At 39.4% G+C, this 22,894-nt stretch overlaps 1 protein-coding gene across 35 annotated transcripts in view; it reads right to left on the reverse strand.

Annotated features, from left to right (window-relative positions):
- Positions 1-10,252: 10,252 nt before the first annotated feature.
- The window catches only part of SLMAP (sarcolemma associated protein), a 146,471-nt gene continuing 133,829 nt past the window's right edge, over positions 10,253-22,894 (reverse strand). For 18 of the 35 annotated variants that reach the window (XM_070455870.1, XM_070455861.1, XM_070455867.1 and 15 more), the window contains 3 exons: positions 19,739-19,910; positions 15,699-15,833; positions 10,253-12,158 (listed from right to left, as the gene is read on the reverse strand). In XM_070455870.1, the coding sequence (XP_070311971.1) occupies positions 12,066-12,158; positions 15,699-15,833; positions 19,739-19,910 (400 nt within the window). In that variant the 3' untranslated portion in view covers positions 10,253-12,065. Of the gene's footprint in view, positions 12,159-13,523; positions 13,614-15,698; positions 15,834-19,738; positions 19,911-22,894 lie in introns of all 35 variants that reach the window. The other 17 variants (XM_070455871.1, XM_070455862.1, XM_070455868.1 and 14 more) reach the window with 1 other exon arrangement.

Here is a 22,894-nt window from a genome sequence, read left to right on the forward strand (position 1 = left end):
CTGTGCCTCCTGCCCACATTGGCAGGTGGATTGTTTACCACTGAATTACCTGGGAAGCCCCCTTTCGGTTGCCTAGAACTGATATTTGTTGGCAGTCGCTTCGCAAGCTTATTTAAGCAAGTACCATCATTACCCCATTATGCAGGTGAGAAAACTATCTCAGAGGCTAGTTTCTAAACTCTGGTAGTAATGGCAGAGACAGAACTATGTCTAGATCTGACGACTCCAGAGTGTGGGTTCCTAGCTACATGACATGCCTGATGCAGCAAGAGTCTGAAAAGATAAACACCAGAACTATATAGTAGGCTTACAGATAATCCGTAACTCTTTATCATATTTTTCTAAATGTATGCTTTTTTCTCCAAGAAGGTATTTTTTTAAAAAGACTTTTTTTAATGTGACCAGTTTTAAGATCTTTATTGAATTTGTTACAGTGTTGCTTCTGTTTTATGTTTTTGGCCTTGAAGCATGTGGGATCTCAGCTCCCAGATCACAGATCAAACCCCCACCCCCTACATTGGAAGGCGATGCCCTAACCACTGGACTGCCAGGGAAGTCCCCAGTAAGCAGGTATTAATTTTATAATCAGAGAAAGAAAAAGGTTGATCTGCTTGTCCATCTGTCGATGAGGCCTGAACAAAAAGTGGGGACCCTGAAGAAGATTGCCCATTGCCCTTCTGGGAGCCTCTGAATTCCAGAACCTCTGGGAACCTGGTTAAGAGCAGGAGGGATTTAGGGACTCCTGCACAGACAGTGGTGGAAGAAAGACAACTTCCAGGTCACTTGTGAGGACCGCAACTATTACCAGAAGCAGCAAGGGGCAAGATGGGAGAGAAACCGTTCGCTGCATGTGCAACCATGCAACTTTTTTACTTTTTTGATTCTGGCAACACGTAGCCAGAAAAAACATATGCTTCGAGGTCTGATCCCAGCTTAATCTATGCCACCTTCCCCAAATTATGCTTGCCTCTGAAGCTGTGACCTGGCTTGCATTAAAAAAAAAAAAAAATTTATTTGGCTGCACCAGGTCTTAGTTGCATGTGAGATCTTTAGCTATGGCATACAAACTCTCAGTTGTGGCATGTGGGATCTAGTTCCCTGACCAGGGATTGAGCCTGGGCCCCCTGCATCAGGAGCATAGAGTTCAAGCCCCTGCACCTTCAGGGAAATCCCAGGGCTTGCATTTTTCACCCAGAAGACAATGCAGCCCTCTACATCTTGGTGTGAGTTTCTGTCCCAGCAGGGTCTAGTCAGGAGGATAGGGACCCTGTGACAACTCTGGGCCTAAATCCTCCAATTGTCAGTAAGCACCACAATAGGGTCAAGAAACTAGCACTTCTGGTAAAGAAGTTAAAAAGCCAAGAGCATGTCTGTTCTTAGGAAAGACACACTATAAAAAAGGAACACGATGGAAGAGCTGACATTCTCAAACAACTCAGGGAAAAAAGGTGTGTGTGAGTGCTAACGCAAATGGGGCAAAGTGTAAACAGTCAGTGAATCTGGGTGAATGGTAAACGGGAGCTCCCTGTGTTGTTCTTAGTGTCTCTGTGGGTTTGAAATCACATCAGAATATAAAGTTACAAAGAAAAGGAAGTAGATGTGTGCTGATTTAACTAATGTGCTTAGTTTAGTGTTCACAGAAGCTGAACTAAGAGTCCAATTCCTTGTCTTGTGCTAAACTCACCCAGGAATTGGAGAAAGCTGTGATCGTCTCACTCCTCTTCCCGTCAGTCACTCTGGATCCTCGTAAGCTTCCTGGTATGGAAAACATCCTGCCTGGATAACAGCTTTGATCATAAAAATGCAATAAATGCCCAGAGCCTGAGATCGGAATTTTTGGAAGGGACTGTAGGAGATTGGAAGGGGAAACTTGGTACCTCCCCACGGGGAGGCCAAAGCACGGTCAACATGGAGAAAGTCAGAAAACTCACAGGGCAGTGTGGGGGCGCGGCAGGGCGGCGAGTAGACAGTCCTGCCAGGAGGAGCTCAGTTTAATAGGGGGTTGAAGCTACACACAGATGACCCCTGGGATGGAAAGTGCTGGGCGGAGGAGGAGGGTCACAGAAAAAGTAATCCACGGGCTGAGGGCAGGGAGGCTGCTTGGGGCATTTTTGGAGGAGACTGGGAGAGACAACGAGAAACGCCCTGCATAGAATGTGGCCTTATGATAAATTCCCTTTTGGCTGAAGCTGGCCTGCTGGTTCTGCACAGTGTGGAGGGGCAGCCTCAGCACACCCTGCTCCCTCCATCTCAACCATTTATTCCACCTCAAATAAGTGTGAGGTGTCCTCCCAAACCCGGCTCCTCCTCCAGGCCCTGCTCCAGTGTGCGCGAAACCACTCATACACCTGACATTTTTCTCCCTTCCCCACTGCAGTGCCTTCCTGTAACATCCTCCCAAAAGCTCTAATCTTTCCTCTAAGGCCTGTCAGAGCCTTGCCCCCTACCAATTTCTCCAGCCGCTCCCTGGAATAGTCATTTGATTCTGAAAGGAGAGGCGTGAGTATGACTTAGCGGTTCAGTTGATGCTTCCTTAGGAGGCATGGAGGAAGCTATTTTGAACTGACCAATCCTACCACACTCTTCGCAGTGCAGACCCTCTGAGAGCCATTTCTGAATATCCTGATGAAGCACTGGTGTCTGGAGGAGGAGCCTCAGACTGGGAGGCGGGCTTGTCACATGGCAGGGACAGTTTGAGGGAGCCAGCTCACTGGACCTCAGGCTGGCTTGGGTGGGTGCATTCCCTGGCCGCAGAGTAGTCACGGAAGGAGGAGGTGAGTTCTGGGGGCAAACAGATGGAAGCGGGACCCGTGCAGTCAGGAGACATCAGGACTTCGAACTTGGTGGCAAGGAACACTGTCTGTTACAGGAGATGCTGCCACCTGAGGCTGGCTGTGTACTTCCCGTTGCAAGAGGGAGCCAAATTAAAGTGGGGAAGCATATAAAGATTTGTCTTGGCCCACAAAAGAAGCTCCCCAATGTCCAACCCTAAGGGCAGTCTACGGGGGTGTAGGGTGACCTGAAAAAAATAAGGGCAGCATGCTGAGGGCTTCACAGAGTTAGTCCATTTAAAGGACTGTTCTTCTGTTTGCTTTCTGGTTTGTTCTTTTTTTTCTGATACAGGTCCCAGAATCCAAAAAGCTCTGAAAACGAAGTCTTTGGTTTGGCATCAAAACTCATCTGGCAGATAATCCTGTCCTGAACTGACACATGGTTGTTTATAGCTTTCACTTATTCCACTTAGTTGAATATTCATATGGTTCACTGCAAAAATTTTACATGTTATTATGAAGTATTATATGCACCACATTACCTTTCAAAATGTACAAACTTTCAATTCCAAAACAAATCTGGCTTCTTCCACGATTTCATAAGGAACTGCAGACCACTATTAGATGCATCCTATTTTTTAGAGTGAAAGTAAATAGTAGCTGTGGTTTGTTTTTAATAAAAATTTAAAATGTTACTCCTGGACAAAATAAAGTGTTGGCAACCCTAGGTCTAGTTCCAAAATTTCTGGAACATTTTTATTGTTCTAAGTCCAACTCTGGCATAAGTCATTTCTGGTACTTTACAAATCTAGGACTGATTAGAACAGAGGTTGCCAGCTTGTTAGTCACACTGGCAAAAAAGAAAAAAAGAAAAGAAAAAAAAGCCTACAGACATGTTTTATTTGCTTCACAGAGTGCATTCTCTCCTCCCCTTTTATCTGGAAAGTGAACATAAAGTCCAATTTCCAGTTTCCCTTGACAACTCAGAAGATAATGGCAATAGTCATGCCGGGCATGTAATCATCTGGAGCCAAGAATCAGTCACCCTTCTCTGCTTTCTAGTCAATTTCCTCTGGAACACCCAGCTTGGCTCACTGTTGCTGGACAGACAGACTAGCAGAGACTTGATTTTCCTACGTTAAGACTTCTGGTCACCATCTCCATACACGAACTGCCCTAGCCAATATCTCCACACAACTAGAAGGCTGCAGCTCTAGGGAAGGCTGCAGCGGAGGCTTCTGGGAGACTGGGAGGCCAAGAGCAACTTGCTCGACTCAGTGAGCTCCTTAGCTGATGACACAAAAGAGCTTGCTTGATTAAGAATTCCTTCTCACTTTCACAGCAACTCCCGCCAAAGCAGCAAATATCAGGAATACTGTCAGCCTGCCTGAGGCCCAGCTGCTGAAATTCTGTATGTAATATGGTCCCTTCGCCCACAAGAATGACAGCATTTCATAAAATGCTATTAATGAATTTAAAACAGCTCTTTTTTAAAAAAGGCACAATACAGAGCAAAATAAAGACAGTGATTCTAGGTTACTCAACTGAAACCTGTCCAACTGGAGCCAACACTTTGGTCACAGTGGAGCCTGCATAGGTAAAATATGCCACTCCTACAGAGGTGGTCTATTTAATCAGAATTCTTTTCTTCAAACACAAGCATATAAGACAATATAGGCAACACTCTTATACCTGTCATCCCAAATGAACAAGTATTAAATTCTGCCATATGTGCTTTTAAACAAAAAGAAAGCATTTATATCAGTTAAAGCTGGTGTCCCTTCTGTTTCTCCTTCCTGTCTCTAAATCTTATTTCTCTTCCAGCGTCGTCCCAGAAACATAAGAACTTCATATAACTTCACATAACTATATGAAGTTAGTATCTACTGTCAGTAGTTAAACATTCCCTACAAAGACAACAGAATGATTTTTGTTTTACATTCAACATTATTTGAGCTCTAGCAGAACTGATAACATATAGTTAGACTCACTTCATTAATGTTAACTATTGTGTAGTGTTCCATCACATGGTCACAGTTCATCTCCATCCTTACTGATGGACGTTTAGGTTGTTTCTAAGTTTTCGCCAACGGGACGTTGGCAGAGGGATGGCAGATCCCTTCAGATTCAGACTTCCATCCTCCGTGTGCTCTTCGCCCTCTTCCCTCACTCACGCTGGGGTAGCCAGCTGCTGTGCTGAAGCAGCCCTGTGGAGAGGCCTTCCTGGTGAGGAACTGAATGAAGCCTTAGGCTAACAGCCAGGCATCCTCTAGCCCTAGCCAATACCTTGACTGCAACTTCAAGAGACACCATGGTCTAGATTCACTCAGCCGAGCTGCTCCTGGATCCTCAGAAACTGTGAGATCATAAATGTTTGCTATTTTAAGCTGATAAGTTTAGGGGCAAACTATTGTATAGAAATGGGTAACTAAAACAAATTTTGAGGACTCTGCTATAAAACGAGACCAGAAAAACAAATTTTAAATACTCAAAGACCGATGATCTAAGCAGGCCAAAGGTGTTGTTTACTCTCAGTACTATCACAGTATGTACTCTTCTTCACAATATAGTCTCACTTCACAAAGAGAGGGCTTATGTGGACACAGCACATATATAATTCACCACCTAATTTTTTGGCCAAAGTATTTAAAATACAAAGCTTTTTTTTTTGACTAAAATTACATGACTAAATCAACTCTTCTCATGAATTTCTGTGATTTTATTAGCTACATAAAGTAATAAATCAGAAATGTCCAACTTTCAAACTACACCGAATTTTGTTTGTAGAAGAAACTGTGATCAGCTCTATGTACACAGAGGAAAAGAAAAATTTGGTTAAAAATATCCCAAAGGGCTTCCCTGGTGGCTCAGACAGTAAAAAATATCCAAAACACACGAACTCTTTGAATTTAGTTATGGAGTCTAAGGAATGGCGGGAATGAGGGAGGTTAAATAAGCACAGGCTAATTATCTCAGAGCAAGTTTTCAACCAAAACCAGAATGGTATAAGTACGCAAAGATTTATGAACAGTGAAGTAATTTACAGCGGAAACCTGTGATTCAAGAAGTGGAAACGGTCGAGGTTTCTTAAGTGCCTTTGGTGTTCCTTCATCTGCTTTAACAGCCCACCACGAGGAAGCCTTCTCAGCCCAGCAGGAACAGAACCCTGCCATTTAAGAGGGAAAAATATGCTGTCCAAGCACACATGCCTGCTTCAAATTCTATGTGGAACAAAAATCAGAGAAATACAGAAAAATTTAGGATTAAAACAAATCCACTAGGATGTAATTTCATAGAAGTCTGAATCTCTGCTAAATGAAATCTGGCTACCTAGATGTACTCTAGCCAACTCTAGAGGTCAAAATGAAAAGATAAAGTGAACAGCAAGTGTGGACAGTTGGGAGCATATCCAGAAAAAGTTCCTTTCAGGCCCCAGTCCCTTCTGCTTTTATTCTGAATGTTCTTGTCTTTTTCATAGGCTTTATCTCAGTGTCCTTGCATAACAGGGTAACAAATCATCTAAGATCTGGGCTGAAACCTTTTGGAAGGAATATGGAGCTGGTCCATCTGCTAAATGAGCAGCACTGTAAACACATGTAACAAGATATGCTGATTGCCTTCATGTGCAAGGGTTTATTGGTTCCATCCAATCCATGGCCCAGACTAAGGCACTTTCCCCTTTTTAAGAAAAAATATCCTCTGTGACAACTACAACAAAGCAACTCCAAACAACCCAATTAAAAAGTGGGCAGAGGATCTGAACAGACATTTTCCCAAAGATCCACAGATGGTCAATAGGAACATGAAAAGATGTTCAACATTACTAATTATAATGGAAATGCAAATCAAAACCACAGTGAGATACTACCTCACACCTGCCAGAATGGCTATTACTGAAAAGAAATAATGAACGTGGAGAAGATACAGGTAAAAGGGACCCCTTGTACACTGCAGTCATGAAATTAAAAGACGCTTGCTCCTTGGAAGGAAATTTATGACCAACCTAGACAGCATATTAAAAAGCAGAGACATTACTTTGTCAACAAAGGTCCATCTAGTCAAGGCTATGGTTTTTCCAGTGGTCATGTATGGATGTGAGAGTTGGACTATAAAGAAAGCTGAGCGCCGAAGAATTGAACTGTGGTGTTGGAGAAGACTCTTGAAAGTACCTTGGACTGCAAGGAGATCCAACCAGTCCATCCTAAAGCAGATCAGTCCTGAGTGTTCAATGGAAGGACTGATGTTGAAGCTGAAAGTCCAATACTTTGGCCACCTGATGCGAAGAGCTGACTCACTGGAACAGACCCTGATGCTGGGAAAGACCGAAGGCAGGAGAAGGGGACAGAGGATGAGATGATTGGATGGCATCACCGACTCAAAGGACATGAGTTTGGGTAAACTCCGGAAGTTGGTGATGGACAGGGAGGCCTGGTGTGCTGCAGTCCATGGGGTCGCAAAGAGTCAACTATTGGGAGTACTGAAAAAACTGGTGTAGCCACTATGAAAACAGTATGGAATGTCTTCAAAAAATTAAATCTAAATTAGAACTACGATATGACCCAGCTATTCCACTTCCAGGTATTTATTCGAAGAACACAAAAACACTAATTTAAAAAGATACATGCCCCCCTATGTTCATTGCAGCACTGTTAGAATAGCCAAGATATGAAAACAACCTAAGCGTCACCACTGATGGATGAAAGGATAAAGATATGGTATATGTGTGCAGTGGAATATAACAAAGAATGTTACAACATGCAGTAACATTTGCAACAACATGGACGGAACTTGAAGGTATTATGTAAGTGAAATGTCAGACAGAGAAAGTATACTACTCATACGTGGAATCTAAAAAAAATAAAACAAATGAACAAACAAAGTAAAACAAAAACAAAGTCACAGATACAGAGAACAGGTCAGTTGTTACCAGAGGGTAAGTGGGTTGGGCAAAATGGGTAAAGGGGGTTAAGTGTATGGCGATGATTGATGGTAACTAGACTTGGGATGGTCATCACTTTCTAGTGTACATAGATGTTGAATTAGAATGCTGCACACCTAAAAATTTAAATCCTTCAATAGCTGCAAGGTACAGTTCAAACCATTTAACAGGGCAAAACTCCAGGATAGTAACATAAAACCTTAAACATGCTCTCCTATTCTAAGAAAATCAATCTCAGATCTCAGTGGTTTGTAAATCCAGGTACCTCGAGAGAAACCAGTCCTGTTCCCCAGACTGCTTCAAAGGGAAACTTACTTTGACTCTGTGACCAGATGTCCCTGGGCTGGACGGTGGAAGGTGAGAGGAAACGCACCCCTTCTCTATGGTTCCACAGGCTCCTATGTCTTCCTTTAGCACCCTAGACTGGGACTGCCAGCCTCCCCGCCTGTATTTCTCCTTCACGCCAAAAGCTCTTTGGCAATAGAAACAGTACTGGCAGGACTGGCACAGTGTCTCACATCAGACACTCAAAAAGTAGTTATAAATGAATGGATATAAAACAGGTAAAGCACGCAGGCACAATATGGAGTAGCAAAAAAGGAATCGTCTTCATCCTAACTTTAAAACTTATCTGTAGTTACTACCGAGAGTCAAAAATTCTCTGGGTTTTCTCCTGGATAGGCAAAAAGCTAAGAACAAATTGCTAAGACCTCTTCCCAGTATTCTAGCTCTACATACACCTATCTGCACAGAGCATGTTTAAAATTGTAAGACTAATTTTTAAATGAACACACCAGAATCTGTAAGTGCAAATGAACATCAACTCCTTTAAACCTAAGTACCATAACAAGTTACTCATTCAATTACAAAAAGCCATTTAAAATTCTGCAGAATTCTTTTTGTTTCCAATTTAAAACAAAACCAAATAGCTTTTTCATTTACAAAAACAACATATAGTTACTGCTAAAAATAAATCAGAAATCATAAAAAGAGAAAAGAATTGACCCTCAATCATACAGTCAGAAGCACTGGTGCATAGCCTGGGTACAAGATCGTTCTGAGTCCTCCTGCTATAAGCATATTCTGTATGTCTATACTTTCCCCCCCAAGGTTATTCTACACTCCTTCTTTTACTTAATATAGTATGAATCTATTCCCACACACTTTGCAAGCACAGCAATCTGCTGGGTGGCAATACTAGTTTATTTAACTAATAACCCACTGCTGGATATTTAGGTAGTTTATCCATCACTATTACAGACAAATGCTACTCTAAATGTCCTGGTAGTAAATTTTAAACACACAATTATGTCCTCAGAATAAACTTCCAGACATGAACTTTCTGGGAGGAAGGCTGTGCATCTTTAACATTGTTGATTTGTATGCAGTTTTTTTCCCCTTTGGTAACAGATTTCCATCCTTCTGACACTAGATGTAACCACTGGAAGCAGCGGAAAGTCACTGGTGGTCAAGTCTGGTGATTAAAGTGAGTGCTCAAGCTAGGCAATACTATTTTTGGTTGAAAGCCTCTGATTATGCAGCAGTGTGACGGGTTTTCATATGTGACTCAGAACTGCTCTTGAAGGCAGTCACAACAGGAATTCCAAACTGTTGTAAGCAATTGGCTCATTGTCAAACTATGCATGTTACTTCCTAGAGACACAACTATAAAAGGGATGAACAGAGCTTGATGCTTTCTCAGGAGTCATTCCATTGCAGTTCCATCCCATTCACACATAAAGTCTCAACAGATGAATCATTCAATTCATTTTAAACATCTGTACTGGTTCACCTAAAACTTAAATATCTGCAGTGTTATTTACCACTCAAAGGACACTTCACATACATTATCTTTTTCATTTTCATATCACTAAAAATATAGGTATTATTCTTTCCATTTTATAAATGATGAAATAGAAACTCATAGAAGACAGAATAATTTGCCTAAGGCAACACAGCTGATAAAAGGGAGAGCCAGGAGGCCAATAAGGATCTGCTTAGCTTTGAATACAACCTTCTTTTCATTTTCTGACCCAACTGTCTAGCACCTTACTGTAATTTTTAAATGTGTTACAGGGTCGTTCAATTCTTGACTGCTAGGATTAAAATTTCCTAAAGACTCTATCACTACCAGTGAATAATCCTACTCTTTATATAACCTGAATGTAAACTGAACAAAACTGGGGGTACTGCTTATGAATAGGCTCATTTATATTCTTAAGGAAAACTGGCAGTAACTACAAAAACCCATTTATTCAATTTGAATAAAGTAAATATTGATACTAGACTTTACATTTAAAGAGACTTGTCTGGCAAGTGAGTCACATTTTAACAATAACCATGGTAAAAGGTGGGGGAAAAAGACCAGTAAGTTAAATAAAAGGCTAATAAAACCTGGAGGAAACAGCTCAGCATTTTCTTTTAAACCCTGAAGAACACCAAACATATATTATGTTGCATAAAGAGTCATTTCAAGAAAAAACAATTAATAACACAATAGCAGAGTCAGTACTAAGAACTTAAATGATATCCAACTCAAAAATGCATAGGGAGAGTAAAGTTATTTTATTAAATCATGCACATCACGTGTGTTAGTGCAAATAGTTTAATCTGTACTCCAGAAATTCTATTGTACTTTATATCTTTACAAAATAGATTTAAACAATTATTTACTTTAAAAAATGTAATTCTGAAGTTAAGCATTTCAGAACAATATTTGCAATAACCTATATACAAGAGGTACTGGGTACCACTGGCATATTAGCATTCTGTGGTGGAGTGGCTTCCTGCAACAGAAAAAGATGAAATGAACTACATGACAGTATTTTCTACAAGTCAATTTGTGACTAATTCCTCCATAAGTCTAGTGATCCTTCCAACAGCAAATCCCAAAGAGCTTAAAATATAACCTTTAAAGTATAAACAATGACTGCCAAACATCACAAGGCAAATTATATCCTAAACTCTACTTCAATATTTGGCCAGGCCTGTGGATTGCCACAAAACATTCAAGCCAGTTCACTGACATTCCCTCCCAGTTTTCATTGACTGAAAAATTTTAACTATGTGATACTTCAGGATATTCTATGACCTAAATAATCTTTATTGACATAACTGTGGTGCCGTACAAAAACCAAAGCTAAACCTTCACTTCCGTGTTTTAAATTTGCAACATCAAGCAGTGCTTAGGTGCTTCACTGTGCATGGAATACTATTCATCTTGGGGATAGTGCTTCTCATTAACAGAATGTCCCAGTTAACAACCATAAAAAGAAAATCACCATTTATATACCCAACCAGGAAATCTGCTGGTAGGTAAAACAGCTCACCTTGAACACAAATAGCTTTGAAATATCATAACCAAATTAAGTCAGTAAAAGCTTATCTAAAGAGATATTAATTCTTTCTTCAATTAAACATGCTTGGAGGAAGAGATGATATGAAAAAAAAAATCATGCTTTCTAAAATTCTGTATATGAGAAAGTAACTTGGCTTTTAAAGAAAAATATCTCTTTAAATACATGAGGTTTAATAAATTACATTCCAATTGACTCAACAGTTTGGTTTACTGCACTGAAACTGTATAATTACTATGTTTTTGCTCCCAGAAATACTTCAGTTTGCTCAAGAAAATACGCACTCTCATGGAAAGTTTTTCAAAGTTGATGTCCTCCACATCATCAAGTCACATTAAGGCTGAACAAGCGTGCACATATTCCCCAAATCATCACTAGAACAGAGTATTTTCCAAGTGTATTTCTCCTTAAAAAAAAAAAAAAAGAATCCACACAAAGAGTTGTATCTAAGTCTTGTTCCCAATAGCTCAGTGGTTTTATAACAAGTAAAAATGGCGTAAATATGTAAAAAATATATATATATGTGTATATATTTCAAACTGATAGGCACTGAGCACACAGGGCCTCTCTTCCCATGTACGTATCAGTTGTTTGGTTTGGGTAGTTATCGAATCAAAAACAGAAAGAAAAAAAAAAAGAAAGAATTACCTGGCCATTAGAATTCAGAGTAAAATACCCATAAATTTAATGTTATAAATAATTTGGTGTACCAAGAAGCCTACTTTAGGCCACCGTAATATTCAGAATTTAAACATACTCATTTAAAAATTACATGAAAAATTGCAAGCAAATTATTGCTTACAGTAGAAGAGTCACAATTTTATATCCTCTTTATAGACAGATACATTTTATATACTTTAAAGCAATGACCCTACAGCTGTATTCTTGAACTTCTGCTGTTTTAAGAGGTAAAAAGGAAGAAAATGGTTCTGTCTGTCCCCAGCATGAGTGTGGTGCCAGCTTCTAGAGGGAGGACGGTGTAGGACTCAAGAAACGCTCTCATGGAGAAGCTCTGGCCAGACCCGGCACGTACAGCACGATGGCTGTCACCGCGACCAGGGCAGCCAACATGGGCATCCAGGGCCAGGGTTTCTGTGTGGAAAGAAACCAAGAGTCAAAATCACATTCTCCCCTCTGTTTTTTCATACCTATTAACCCCTTGGTTCCACAGAGTCCTGAATACTTAACAGAATATTAGAGAAACCTTATATCTGCATAAGAATATTATAAAAAGAAAAGAAGAAAAGGTGAGGGAGTGAGGATGTGAGGAGAGCCAGAATAGCAAGAACTTTTAGAGGACCACTGTGTGGAAGCCTAGTACATTTTGGGAGAGTCGTGGGCAATTTTCAATTTTGTTTGAAGCCTAACAGCAACTTGTCTAAGAAACTCTCAGAGTTGAGCCTGTTTTATTTACTCTGATATCCACATATTCAGCTAACTGATGTACATAGATTCCTGGAGTATGTTTCTGCCTAAAATGTTTATTTCTTGATAAAAACCAGACTCACATGTTGGCGTAGCTTTGTACAAGGGGCTGGTGGGTAAGGTGATAGAAAATGGTCAAAAGTTTTGATTATCTAGTCTGAAACTATAGAAGACAAAATCAGAAGGGGTTCAAAACAGAAAAGTGATATTAAGGTCCTTGCCTGTCTGATGCTGTTGGTAAAGACCACGTCCAAGGGTAATAATGCCACACGGTCGTCCTATATGCTGCACTAACCTGTATGTTTGTTGGAGGCAAGCATGAATAGGCTGTTCTCTGTGAACTATCAGAGGGCTTTACAATCAGTTTGTTTTGTTTGAAAGCCTTCTTTTCACTAATGTTCTAAGTCATACTGGGAAAGCTGGCCTTTAAAGAAATATTGTAATGTTGCAGATCAGGGCTCAGAAAGACATAGGATTGGTTGACACTCTCACAAGGAAGTGCATATTGAAGTTGGGATTGTGAGTCACTGTCCATTATGTTACTCTCTCATCCTTTTTCATCTTCTTAGCCACAGTGTATATAGGCAAAGGGTTGAAACAACGGAATTCTACACTACGGAAAAAAAGAGGGAAGAGAGGAGGGGGGAGGAAAGCTTGCTGAAAACTTCAAAGAGGCAAACTCTTCATTTTTCATTCAAATCTGATTAAACATAATTGGGAAGGGGGTACTAAGTTGCAGCAACTCATAGTTTACTCCAGTTTGCTAGAGACAAAGACTCAGTTAAAGGCAGCATATTAACATCTGGTTAGATTGGAATTAATTCATGGTTAGCGTTACTACAAAGGAAACAAGACAAAATGTTATGTGATTAGTTCAGTTCATTCGGTATGACACAACACGGAGCATACTAAATGAAGGGTTTGCTTCAGGTAACAAAATACCTGTGTGGTTTTGCCATGCACTATGTTACAAATATGGCACGAACAGGTGACGGGGACAAACAGACAAGGACTCAACAGCAGTGCTTGTACCTTTCTCTACCACAATGGACCGAAACACCAAAACAGGAAAGCCAGGAATAGGCCGATGAATACGGCTGGGACGGGTTGTAATATGGAAGGCTAAAGAAGGGAAGGGATATTAAAATCATTTTATGCTACAAAAAAAATCAGATAAGATGATTTAGAACCCAGGGTGGGTGGGAGGGAGGGTAGAAAGACATTTTAAAGACATCTAATATCATCCAGAATGATGGGCCAGGGTAGATAAGCTGGTAAACTACCAGTTTTAAAGACTGGCTGGAGGCAATGTGGGTATCCCTAACTGCATAATGAAACACATCACTTTAAGACAGAGCGATGAAAATGCCTCGTCAACAGACGCTCTGCTTGACGGTATGGTATTTTTGTTCCATTCTTGGAATCTGTTATTTGACAATGTACTCCTTTGGAAAGTGCTAAGGTTTATCTTATCCCTTTATCAAAACTTTTTTTTTTTAAACCTAAACTCTTTTGCTTGAGACAGTATTGCTTTCAAGCTTAAAAATAAATGCCCTGTGATACACAGTTCCTAAATCAAGCAAGAGATCTGACGCAATGTATGAGAAACGTTTAGTGTATAAAGAGAGGCAGTTGAGCCTCTGGGCTTTTGGTTATGTTACCAGAACAGATGTAACTTTTAACTTTCATTTTACCATTGTTATTATTTTGGTGGTGCCTCGTGGCATGTGGGATCTTAATTCCCTGCCCAAGGACTGAACTCGTGCCCCCATGCAGTGGAAGCTTGGAGTCCTAACCAGTGGACAGCCAGGGAATTCCCAGTAATTTTTTTTAAACTGGAAGGGAATTACTACAATGAGTGTTATTATAGAGAAATATTTAATTACTGTAACTCTAATATAAAAATAGGAAATTCACCCTTAAAGTAAATTATTTGTAGAACTGTAAATATTAATAGCAAGGCTACTTTCAAAAAGGTTCTAAATCATACAGAGGGATCCATTCTGATTATGCTAGATGTCTTCACAGGTTAATTTAGTAGAAGGTGGACTGAAATTTCAACATCAGAGAGATATGAATTAACATAAAAGAGAGAAGTAACCAAACCATTATGATCTGATTTCAGATGAGTTCTGTAATTGACATTTTTACAACAAATGCAATCCATTTTTGCTTATCATAAAGCCTCCATAACCAATTCATCAATTTCTGAAAGGCTTCCACCTGGGCAACAAGTCGTTACTTATTTATTTATTTTAAACTCAAACTTTCTTTAAGCAAAGGACAGTGGGCACAACTCAAGCATTCTGAGTGTGACTGTGTGACTGGGAGGCCATGCAACAGTACCCCTTGGTACTTGCGCTGCAAGTTAAAGCAGAGTGCCTTCCTCCACGGGAAGTGTGTGGCTCACACCCACTGCAGTGTCCAAGCCATGACAGGGGTTTGAAATCAGTCAGAGCACAGTCAACCACACTGAACATCCATCAGTTAGGGCCCACAAAGGCGATGATCACTAAAACGTGTAACACGACATTTATTTAGTATAACATCTTTCAAAAGACCATCTGCCTTTCTGGCAAATGAAATACAAATTAATACTGTTAAACTCAATTTATACCACAATGTTCTAACTGCATACACACACACAAACACATACTCACTCACACAAAGCCCTACAGAAACTCACTAATACTTCCAAATATTTATAGGAGGCCCAGAAGCCACTAAGCTTTTTAGGAATGTGCCTCAGAACATGATTAGTATAGAATGAAAACCATCAGTAAGTCTCCATTTTTGATACAACCAAATGCTAAGGAGTCACCATGTATCACTCTTGCTTCAGTGAGTACAGTGCTTTGTTTCCCAGGGCGGGGAAAACAAGGGCTAGATGAGGCTTAGTGGCAGAGCTTCAGATTTACCTAGGAAAAGCTGGCAGTTCTTAGCTAAATTTCTTTTTTTTTTTTTGCAAACAAGGCTCTTCCTTCAGGTAGTCCTTAGGCTTTTCTAGGGGTACAGGCTAAGGGGGCAAATTCCTACTCAAAAACTTGACAGCACAGTGATTCCATCATGGAGTTTCATAATGAAAAGCTTGGTTCATGTGACTACAGGTCTTAGTTTCTCAAATCAGTTATAAGTCTTCTGAAAAATCAACTTCAGGGCTCTCGCCTGCCTCTCAATCAAAGCTAAGCCACGTTTGCAAAGACTTACATTATTTCCTTTCTCTCGGAGCAGCTTCAGGTTGTCTTTACATTGTTTGAGCTCATCTGTGATTGACTGTTTTTCCTGCTCAGTCATTTCAAACTTCAACTTCAGTTCTGAGAGTACAGTCTGTGTCTTTTCATACTAAAGGCAAAGAAAAAAGAGTGTGCAGACTCAACTTAAAATGGGTATGAAGTTATGTGTTTAGTCAGGCTTAAATACCAGACCCTGTTTAGTCACCTGCACCACCACAGTCAAGCATTTTTGTTATAAGGAGGATAAGGATCATTTGCAGTGATAATAAGAAGCCTTTAATGTTAGCTTGATTCTATGTAAGAGTTTTCTGGCCTTGGCATTTAAAAAAAAAAATTAAGAGAAGTCACCATTGTATCATGTGTTTCTAATATAAGGTGTCACTTTTTCCACTAAGTGAGTTAGAGGAGAAAAGTAAAATTCCAAACTGAGCAAAAGGAAAGCAAGTGAAGAGAAACTTCCATAGCCTAATTAAATGGCAAGTTTCGGAAGTCTGAGTTTATATCCTGGTAAGTAATGTCAGCCAAGTTATTTTAGTCATGAAGTAATAACTTTTAATTCTCATTAGACCTCCCTTTACCCAGCATCACTGTGTATTAAAGTGTTCTGGATAAGGAATGTCTAGGCAAATGAAGCAGAGAAATATTATCTAAGGTAACAATCACTATGACCGGGACATTTCTCTCTCCTGACTTAAGACTTAGAAGCATCAATGAAAAATAACTTAAGAAATCTGCTGCTGATATTTTTCTTTAGTGAAACACGCCACCTCCTGCTCAGGAAAACAGTTCACTGTATATAACATTAATTTTGGACAGGCAATCTAGCCCTTGAACATGGGTGACATCAAGGTAAAAAGAAGGATGGTTTGCCCCTACATTAAATGCCCCAGGAGGCAGGAATTCGAGACTGGCTTCACTTCTAGATATAGCATCTTCCATGCAAGCTGAGCTCTCTAGCAAAGAGCAAACATTGTTCTGCTGCTGGCTGTGCCTTTGTCTCGGCCTCCACTGTCCAACTCTGTCATTTCTGAAAGTTTTAGAAGGCAGACAGGCAGACAAGGGCTGAGTATAGCATAAATATACCACATGTCTGGCATACCAGAAAGATTTCTTCTCTTCCCTAAACACAGCCCACGAGGCTGAAAATCCAGTTCCTTTCTGGCTGTATCCTAGGAATTTCTCAATGAAGGCACACCTTTATATGGTGTTTCTGAATAATGCAAACACCTTGGAGGCATTCACCATTATGCACTCCAAAGATAAATATTACAGATGCAAATGTGGAAAAACATTAGTCAGAAGTGGTGTGGGCAGGGGCTTAGGGTCAGCAGCGAATTCACCACAGCAGGAAGAAAGACACGGGTAGAGAGGGAGGTAAAATATGAAAGGAACTCCCTGTTACCTAACCACATTCCCAGAAAAAGTTTGGGTAGTATGCCAGAGAAAAAACTTAAGGAGTAAGATTCATGGACTTCATGACAGGTTTGTTTTTTTTTTCTTTGTGGGGTCTGTGTACTTCCTTCCAGAAGGCAGAAGGTTACTGGCAGGCTGCCAAAACAAATTCAGTGTACCTAGACTAGCCTCTGCATAAAGTCTCTTAGAACATAATCAATTCTCAATGATCTGATTCCTAAAGTGACTAAGTGAAAAGTGCTTTGCTGATCGAAATTTTCCCTTACTTTCCTTTTCCACCATTCCTACATCCAGCCTGCACTGTACACCAAAGCACTTCATCATTTCTCCATTACAGAAGTTGTGAAGAGACAGGAAGGCAGCTTAGTCAGGAAGATCCTGCTGTTTACCTTCAGCTTGTGAGGGAGGGTGGGAAGGACTCTGGCCCCAGGGTTAGATGGTGAAGCTAAACAACTTCCCTGAGTCAGGCTTTGTAGGGTGGCCTTGGGTGCTCAATGTTTCTTAAATTATAGATATTCCTACTAAATCAAAATATACAGATGCTTTCTTAATTCAAATATTAAGATGGTATATCATTATTTTTCTCTAAATATTGAGGAGTAAATTTTACTTTTCTCATGTGCTTTTTGTTAAATGTACTTTTTTTTGTTCAAAAAAAAGCTGCCACATATTTAAGATTTAATCGTCAAAACAAAGGTCACCTTCTACAGCCTTAGTTTCACATCTAACAAGATGGATATCATTTTGCTCCATCTTGCTTTCTAACTCAGAGGTGAGAAACGAGCTCAGGTCTGATTAAGATGGAACTACCACACAATATTACCAACACCTTTGGTTCTTCTTCTTAAAAATAATCATATCTGGGCTTGCTCAGTTTGTGATATTTTAGCTTGTGACAGTACTGAAGATACAGAATCATTATACTGTGCACATTAAGTATGATTCTATGAGAGAAAGGAGAAAAAGCAGAAATGTTGAAAGGGAATATATGTGCATTAATAAAAGGTCGTAATTCATTTGCAGTGGGTTACACAGATAGAAGAATCTCATTAAAGAACGTTTTAGTTACAGACTAGTATCCAAGAGTTGACATCAGGACAAACGGAAAGAAAAGCAGTTTTACATTACAAAGGAGCATGATGACTACACATCATTTCACAATGAAAACACTGAACAAGAAAATAGAAGAGAAACATATTGACGAGATCAGACATATTTTTAAATGTGCTGCATTTAATGCAATCCAGAGGCTATCAACAATTTAGATGCTGTGACAACATGCCACTGCCATTTGTGGGAACAGTCAAAGCATTTTGCACTGATCGCTCAGTGACCAAAAACAGGCAAACAAGCAATGCAACAAAATGGCTAATGCATTCAGAATAACATACAATAGGTTTATCTTCCAACCACAGCATTCTTCCCAGATTTTGAAAGAATTATGGCATGTGGACTGGAAGGACACAAAGTGCTTACAGTATTAAATACTAGGATATTTACTTTGGCACAGAATTTGTGTTCCAACCAAGTAAAATGAGATTTCTCCCAAAACACATATCCTTAGCAAGAAGATAAAAATGAACATATTACAAAATCAATATGGCCACATGTAAATAAAAAATGTTACAGTTTTGTGTTTTTTTTTTTCCCCTTTAGGAACAAACATGAAGACAGAAGAACAATAATCATTTCCAGATTCAGGATACTATAAGGAGAGAAGAAAAATGCAAAGAAAAACTACATTGATTAAACAGATCTTCTAAAACAATCTGGGGAAAACTTGTTATTGAAGACAAAAGAGTTGTCTTCAAGTTCCTTCTGTTTAAAACCAATCCTTCATTTAAGAGGGTCTACAACCAGGGTAAGTTCTGCCAGGTAGATGGAAATGAATCAGCCTTCTCCACCCGCTAAGCTGGCTACAAGTCAATGCAGGTAGTAGTATTAGGCCAAGAGGACTGATTGCAGCTCTTACTGCCCCACAGTCAACCTCGACCATGCCTGTGTGTGTGTGGGGAGGGGGCTCCAACACCAACCCTCACTATTTTAAGTATGATTTTTTTTTTTTAAGCCACCAAAGTTGAGATTTTAAGCAAAATGACATGAGAAATGAGCATGCCTATTTGTGAAGGAGAAAAAGAGATGGGGGAAAGAAAGGAAAAGGTCACAAACACGATGAGTTTGGCTGACTGGGTATGAGCTGAGTTTTTTCATAAGCAACTTTTCAGGCCAGTTTCACCTGAGGGGTTTGGACAGCATTATGGGGTGGCCCCAGTTTACTTTCCAAAAGTCCCCTAAATTAAATGTGATACTATCTGGAAAGATAAACAATGAACTGAGTAATCTGGTACAAAGGTCAACTAACTGGTACAGAAAACCTTTTAATGTAACTTTGTATATTTATATTTTGAGACCAAACCTTACTGATAAATTTTCTACATATGGACCATGATACACAGCTAACAAATCACCAGGCAGAGATACTTCCAGTATCAACTCTGTGGCAGGTAATGCTTCCCTTTATTTCTAACTAGCATGAATATCTGATTTGCTTTTGGCTTTAAGTCCAACCATAATTGGGCTCATAATGTCTTTTCGCTTTACCTCTTTCTGTACATCCTTTGCTTGGTTTTCAGCCTTACTGAGAAGAGTTTTTAAATCAGCTGAATCCCGAAGATGCTGTTCTTTTAAGGATCCCACTTGATTTTCAAGCTCTTTCCTGGTCACCTGCAGGATGCTGAGATCACTGGTAAGCTCTAAACTCTGCTTCTGTGAACTGCAACAGAAATATTGACAATTATTCATGCAGAAACCAGACACAGCAGGAAGTTCAATTTCTTTTATATTTATACAACTGTTACTAGGCTGGATGGAATGGATTTCAGAGGAGGAAAGAAAAGTATGGGAAAAAAAAGAATGATATTTTCAAGAAGTAAAAAAGCATTAAAACACTAAAACAATGAAAGTTTAAAGCTGTTTACTATTTTCAGATAATCAAATACATGCAAAGGTTGAAATTATAAAAAAAGAAGTAGAAGGTGACTGTATATTTTGTCATATCACATTATATTCACTGTATCATAAAAATATTCAGTGTAGGTCTTCTACAAGAAAAGAAAGCACATATTTCAACTAGTTTCTTCAAATACTTGACAGATAGGATGGCAAACAGAAACTTAAAAGTCTAGGAGCCAGTTCCAACTTTAAGTAAAGATAAACCTACTGAAATGAGAAGGTACCAAAATGAGAGGAAAACACAAAACAAAGGACCAGGATGGTTGGGATGCAGACCTCAGATCTGCCACTATTTAGTTGTGGGATATTGAGCAAGTCGCTTAACTGGTACCATTTCATTCTCTGAGTAAGCCTTTCCTGACCTCTTAGATCTGTGCCAGGCACTGTTCGCACAGACACAAATAACACAAGGAGAGTTTCAGTGCCCTCCTTGGTCAAACAAGAAGACTGAACTCAATAATTGCTGAGGCTGTTTTCCAGCTTAAATCCTGTAATTACTGTTACAACTTGATGTAAAAAAAAAAAAATCACATTTACCTTTTGACAAGCATCAGGAGAAATTTTTTGTTCATACAGAACAGATTTATGGACACAGCAGGGGAAGGAGAAGGTGGGACAAATGGAGAGAGGAGCACTGAAATATATACATTACCATATGTAAAACAGATAGCTAGTGGAAAGCTGCTATAAAGTATAGGAAGCTCACCTCAGTGCTCAGTGATGACCTAGAGCGGGGGGATGGGGTAGGAGAATGGGAAGGAGGTTCAAGAGAGAGGGAACACATGTATACTTGTAGCTGATTCATGCTGATGTATGGCAGAAGCCTACGCAATGCTGTAAGGCAATTATCCTCCAATTAAAAGTAAATTTAAAAAAAAAAGGAAATTCTTTGTTCAATTCCTTCTACATCATGGACAACAAAGAAGAAAAGACCTGTACAGTGTAGCTGTGTTAAAAAATTTGGCTCCCATCTACAACAGAAATAGCTAAAGGAGGATAAGGTTTTCGAGAATCACAGTTATATGCCTCTCAGGATGGATCATAAGTCTCAATACTGTACCTGAAGTACTATAGAGTATAAATCTCATGCTGATTGGATGCTAAGCAGATCCTAGGTGTGAATGTGATGTTGTTAGGGGAATATAGCTAGGAACTAAACAGCATGTGAGAAACTGTAAAGAAAGACTAGCTTCTAAATACTACTCAAATGCTGGGGTGGCTTAACAAATAAATTAAGAGAACTATTAAACCAAAAAATTTAAAAAGCAAAATTAATGTCTTAAATAGTTTATATGAGTTTAGACAGATAACTTGACCACTGATAATCCAAACGTCTGGGGCCTAATATTTTTAAATCATATGCTTCTAACTCATAAGGATTTGTAGGATTGCTTTTCAACATTTAAACAAAACTTGGAAGTAATTTTAAAAATAGCATTTAACAATCTGCTAGATTTCAATTTATCATATCTCAAAAATAAGGGATCAAGTCTGAATCTTTAAAATATCAAATATTCCAAAACAAGAATAATTTAAGATAATCAATACTGGTAATCAAATATCATTATTTCTTGCGTGATAGAATACCAAACTAAATCGATTCACCAAGATCCAAATGTATTCCAAATATGAAGAACCTGACTGTCTATATCATCTTACACATATTTTATACCAAGTATTTTGCCCACATGTTCTGTCAACTGATGATCAGCTGATACTAAATACATATAAACACATGTGTTTGTGTGTGTCTGTGAGTGCACTCATTTATTTGTTTGTTTGTATTTTGGGCCATTATTTTGTCCTATTCATATTCTGAAATAGCTTTTACAAACTTTCATGTTAAAAACAAACATGTGTTTTATTCTCTATTGTTAATTAACTCTAAACATTCCAAGAGGAATATGCAGAGAAAAGATTATGGAATGGTAAGACACTGGAAGAGAAAAAAGTGCTTTAAAAACACTGATATTAAAAAAAAAAAGATACTGATACTGACCACATGATACTATAGGAAGGAGTTTTACAGAATAAGTCAGTACATCTTGCTCCTTCAATTAGTTCTTGATTTTTTAATATATAACCAATATTGCAATTGCCTTTGTTTTCATAAGAGTTAATGAGGAATGTTATTTTCTGATACATCTAATTATCATTTTTCCCTAAAGCGTATTTTCTAAGAGAACTGACCTTGATCACTGAGTTTTTGCCAGCCTTAATACTCTTCAGGAGCATAAGCACAAGGCTAACAAGAGAGTAATGACCCGCGGTTTCGGCACACTGAGGGGAGGGCGACAGTTTAAAGAAGGGCTTCAATAATAAACATGTGCTACCTTCAGGTGTGGGCTTCTCGAGTGGCTCAGACAGTAAAGAATCTGGCTGCAGTGCAGCGGGCCTGGGCTCGATCCCTGGGACGGGAAGGCCCCCTGGAGGAGGGGACGGTGGAATGGCTCCCCACTCCAGTACTCCTGCCTGGAGAATCCCATGGACAGAGGAGCCCGGCGGGCTACAGGCCATGGGGTTGCACAGATTTGACTGAGTGACTAACACCTGCGCCTTCATATTCTGAATTAGACTATAAACACAGCTTAAATAAAAAATATGGAATCAAAATGGGTCAAATTATAAAGGAAGAAATAAATGTTAAACTATGCAATAAGTGCTGGTAAGAAAACAAGACTCTACCAAATTTGCTGGAACAAATCTATTGCATTCATTGGTTTGCCTGTAGGGTACTGGATATTA

Source organism: Odocoileus virginianus, chromosome 26, assembly GCF_023699985.2.
Source record: "Odocoileus virginianus isolate 20LAN1187 ecotype Illinois chromosome 26, Ovbor_1.2, whole genome shotgun sequence".
In the NCBI taxonomy this organism is placed as follows: domain Eukaryota; kingdom Metazoa; phylum Chordata; class Mammalia; order Artiodactyla; family Cervidae; genus Odocoileus; species Odocoileus virginianus.